The sequence below is a fragment of the Macadamia integrifolia genome, chromosome 10, assembly GCF_013358625.1.
Source record: "Macadamia integrifolia cultivar HAES 741 chromosome 10, SCU_Mint_v3, whole genome shotgun sequence".
Lineage (NCBI taxonomy): Eukaryota > Viridiplantae > Streptophyta > Magnoliopsida > Proteales > Proteaceae > Macadamia > Macadamia integrifolia.
The window spans coordinates 15,476,723-15,481,730 of NC_056566.1; the positions used below are offsets into that span (position 1 = coordinate 15,476,723).

Here is a 5,008-nt window from a genome sequence, read left to right on the forward strand (position 1 = left end):
TTTTTTTTTTTTGTTCGAAAAGAAAAAAAATTTTGTTAAAAACACAAGAAAACGTGAGAAAATATAAAATCTTTTCTTTTCTTCTATTGATAGTCAAACATGCATACTTTTTTTTTTTTTTTTTTTTTTTTTTTTTTTTTTTTTTTTTTTTTTTTTTTTTTTTTTTTTTTTTTTTTTTTTTTTTTTTTTTTTTGAGGTTCTAATTAATCGGTGACAGGTTAATATTTTTGTCGACACCCCATCAGAATCTACTGGTGCCTGGCCTAACCATTTTTGTTCTTCATCTTTCATTTTACCATTACTTTCTGTGGTATGACATGTGGGGGAGCAATGACTGGGCAGAAGCAGTGAGCCAGCTGGGGCTGCAATTGGGGAGGATGCAGTGAGGAGAGGAGGATCTGCTGATTCCTATTCTAGGTTTTCTTGCTGATCATGTTTGCCCTTCATTGCCCCTATCTGCTTATTGGTACCCCTTGCATTAATTGTCGTTGCCTGCCCTGCATTGTAACTGTTGAAATTTTTTTGAATAGACTCATTAAGATTTGATGCTTCTAACTTGTATTTCAAATTCCTTTCAGCAGTTTTGATGTTCTGCCTTTTTGTTGACCAGTTATTACTTTTGAATAGCTGTTTTTCCTCTTGTCACGTTGATTATTCTTATTAAAATTATCATGGATAGATCACAGATGTAAGAAATATTTTCTTTTCAACTTTCTAGGTACTTCAGGGGTTAAAGGAAATGGATTCCACTTCATTTGTTTTCTATTGTATGTGGGCAACCATATGGACATATATTCCAAGTATCTTGGTTCTTCTTTGGACTTTATTATGTTTTGGTTTTTGTCTTCTGTTTCTATGCAGTATGCACCAAGAACTGAAAATTTTATATTCTTTTATTTTTTTTGCAACTGTTTACCAACTTACCTTTCAAAAAATTAGTTGTGGGAGGACCTACAATGAAAGATTTTTTTCTCCTCTGCAGGTTTACTTGTGTGAAAAGTTATCTCTTATCAATGAGATGTACTTTGCAATCACTCTTGACCGTAAAACTGCTGGTCCGGTAAGTTCCAAATGTAATACTATTTTTTTGTTTGCTTTAATTGAATTTTAAATTTTATTTCAACTATGAAATTTACCTGCATTCTCTTTCCTCCAATCCTTTTCTTCATGATATACTTTGCTCTCACTTTTTACTATGGAACCATTGCCTAGTAAGTTCTACATGAAGTATTATATTCTTGCAAGTTAGAAATGGATGTTTTATGATGATGACTCTTGTGGCATGTGCATATCTTCTTCCCCAGCTCATTATTGCCTGTAGGAAAGGTGGGACCAGCATTGAAGACCTTGCAGAGAAATTCCCTGACATGATCATTAAGGTTATTATTAACATCTTCTCTCAGCATTTGCTGACATTTTGATTGAATTTTATTTCCTCATATATCTTTGAGATATGTAATTTAATCTTGTGTTTGCAACCAGGTTCCTATTGATGTTTTTGGGGGAATAACAGATGAAGATGCTGCTAAAGTTGTAGATGGTTTGGCTCTCAAGGCAGCAGACAGAAATTCTGCCATAGAACAAGTGAAAAAGCTATACAAACTTTTCTGCGATTGTGACTGCACACTTTTGGAGGTGAGCATGTAAAATTATTTCTATCAAACAACTTTCAATGGCCATTTTCTTGTTATCCTACTTTTTTTTCCATTTGTCCATTCTCATTGTTGCTGGCATCATTATGCTGGATTTTTCTTGGACAGATCAATCCCATTGCCGAAACTTCTGATAACCAATTGGTAGCTGCTGATGCAAAGTTGAACTTTGATGATAATGCTGCTTTCCGCCATAAAGATATATTTGCTCTTCGTGATTCTTCCCAGGAGGACCCTCGAGAGGTATTCTTTTCATTCGTTTAATGATCTGTATAAAACAAGGACCCTGCTGATTTAAGTTTGGAAATGACTTGCAATTTTCTTATATCATGTTCTGTGGTTAGAATATCAAAGTATGAATAGAAATTTGGAATTTTATTCCCGAAATCGGGCTATTGCAAGTCTTTTCAAAACTGTGGGGCAGCAAGGTGCCAACACCTCTTGAATGTAGCCACAATGGTAGTTTCCCTTAGGCTGAACTGATTGTTCTCATCATTTTTTTCAGGGGACGGGTACCCAACTAACCATAGGATTTTTTTTTTTTGTATAAATTATGATACAAAACTATAAAGAATCTGCTTATGTGCCTAAAGATGTTATTTTTATCTTCAGCTGAAGTTTTGAGAGCTAATGTTGGTCATCTGTGAATTTTCTTGGGAGATGTGTGGGCCTAAGATCCCTTTTCCCCCTATACTTTATGTTAATTCACATATTGGGGAAAGAGAAGCAAGAAAGATTAAAAGGGATTTAAAATAAAAAAAAATCAAAGAGTTTGGGTGCGGGGGAAGGGAAACGAGGATCTTACTTTTGAATTTCTTATTACGATGCTCTTCATTTTTGACAGGTTATCGCTGCCAAAGCAGATTTGAACTATATTGGTTTAGATGGAGAAATCGGTTGTATGGTTAATGGTGCAGGATTGGCAATGGCTACAATGGATATTATTAAGTTGCATGGTGGAACTCCTGCCAATTTCCTAGATGTTGGTGGGAATGCCTCAGAAGGCCAGGTAATGTATTGCATTCTAAAAACATAACATCTCTTGTTTTTTTATCACAAGTAACAAAAAATTATAGATAGAAGGTAGAATCAATCAATCAACCAGAAGAAGAAAGGCCAAGGCTTACACACAATGGATGATTGAAAAGAAAAAGAGAAACTAAACATAATAGGAAGGTTTTTTTTTTTTAATAAAAAGGATTCCGTATAGTCCCATCCTCTAGCTAAAGTGTTTGCCACTAAATTAGCCAATCTCTTTCTCCATAATAGAGTTTGTTCCTTGAGATAGAGGCGATCTAGCTTTATGGATTAGATGAATTGGTTTTCAAGGACCTCCGAAGGGGGACTTCATCCACCAACTTCTCACAGCCAAGTCCCCTTCAAGGATGGAATTTCCCACTCTTTAGGAATGGCAATCTCTAAACCTTTATTTGGTTCCTTCAACTCTGTTGTAGCTGAGTCTGCTCTCCCTATTAGACCAGAGAAGACCAATAGGATCTCCCCTTCGTTATTTTTAATGACCCCAACAATCCCAACTGTACTGGGTTTCCCGAAGGACTAACATCGAAAAGTTCATTTATAACAAACCCCCTCACCCACCCCAACCCAAAAAAGAAAAGGGAAAAAGGGAAAAGGGAGGGTTCAATTGAACAATCCTCAGCCAGAGGTGGAGGCCCCTAAATATGCCAATAGTGGTAGTCCATCTTGCAGGCCTCAACATAATGGAATCTGTTACCTCTGGGGATGTCCTCAACGTAGCATCTTGATATCATGCGGAATACATTTTACTAAACCATATATACTAAATGCAGCATATGCCTAAAAATGTTATATCTTGGTATGTTCATATGAAGCATCATTCTGCTTTTCAGCTCTAGTTTCAGAGTGCCAAATTTAGACTGTCCAACCCAAAAATGACCTGAAGTTTACCCTTTAGCCTATCCAAAATCTCTTTCCATTTATAAGTTTTATTTTTAAAGTAGAATGGCCAAAACATTGGTGGATTGCATGGTAGTTGATGTTACTATCACTAGAATATCATGAAAGGGAATGGTCATTCATTACAGTGAAGCTCAAGCATGGGCATCAAAGATGAAGGGTAATACCTTAAAAGTATTTGTATCTGTTCTTATTGATATTTCCTGCTTATGCTGGGCAGGTTGTGGAGGCATTTAAAATATTGACATCGGACGAGAAGGTGAAAGCTATCTTGGTCAACATTTTTGGAGGGATCATGAAATGTGATGTAATTGCAAGTGGGATTGTCAATGCTGCCAAACAGGTGATATATTGCATATGCATTCAATTGGTTTGGGTACTTGTGTACGTGTATACCATGGTTCTTTTTAACTTGGTTAAGTAGATGGATCTTTTTGTGCAAGTTCTAATTGCAGCATTGAGAAGTAAAAATTGGTATAAATTGGGGCTTGGATTAACTTTGTGGCAATTAAATTTGGCAAAATAAAATATATTTGTGTCCTTGTTAGTAAACAATTGCTGAAGATTGATGGGCATTTGTTGGGGTTTGTTTTGAAGGTTGATTTGAAAGTACCTGTGGTTGTTCGTCTTGAAGGCACCAATGTGGATCAAGGGAAGAGAATTTTGAAGGTAAATGTGAAACCTGGTCTGGTTTCTAGTCCAACTGTTATATCTGATTATCCATGAGACCTTATTCTATTTATGGAAATTATGCAAAGTTAAATGGAATGAAAGAATATCAGCTGACTGACTTTTTTTTCTTACTACAAATGTATCTGTAGGAAAGTGGAATGGCATTAATCACTGCAGAAGATCTGGATGATGCAGCTGAGAAAGCAGTCAAAGCAACTGCAAGCTAAGGGAATCACTTGCTATACCCATGCCATTAATTATGTCCATTCAAATTTTTGTATCGCAAGTGAAAAATGTTCATTGATTGATTTTTCATCGTAAAACATTTTGTAGGTTTGTAAAAATCAAGATTCACGTGAAGAAGTGAATTTATAAGTCTTTTTTCCTGAAAACCCTGAGAGAGTACTTAATAAAGCTGGCTGTTTTACAATGACTGGTTGCAAATTTGTTACCATGGAGTTGGGTTTTATCCGGTTGATTCTTTCTTTTACATTCACAACCCTCCCCCTCTGAAAGTGTATCTCAATTTGATATTCTACCATAATTGTCAAGACATCAACTTGGCACCACCTAGGCATGTTTAGGCGTCTAAGGCAACAACATGCCTTGTTGATATACTTCATGAATTTTCGTTGATTTATGTTTATTGCTTTGTTTATCGATGAATATACTTATATTTTATCCAATGTTTTTTTTATTATATGTTGATTTTCTATAAAATTATCATTGTTGTATTACATATAATC

At 35.4% G+C, this 5,008-nt stretch overlaps 1 protein-coding gene across 1 annotated transcript; it reads left to right on the forward strand.

The window, feature by feature from the left end:
• Positions 1 to 982: 982 nt before the first annotated feature.
• On the forward strand, positions 983 to 4,692 carry LOC122090934 (succinate--CoA ligase [ADP-forming] subunit beta, mitochondrial; the record flags this gene model as incomplete). The annotated part of the gene is given in 8 exon segments (XM_042660713.1): positions 983 to 1,060; positions 1,305 to 1,379; positions 1,483 to 1,635; positions 1,761 to 1,895; positions 2,497 to 2,661; positions 3,811 to 3,933; positions 4,188 to 4,259; positions 4,412 to 4,692. Coding segments are annotated over 8 exon segments (879 nt in total), but the record flags the coding sequence as incomplete, so codon positions are not given.
• Positions 4,693 to 5,008: the final 316 nt, after the last annotated feature.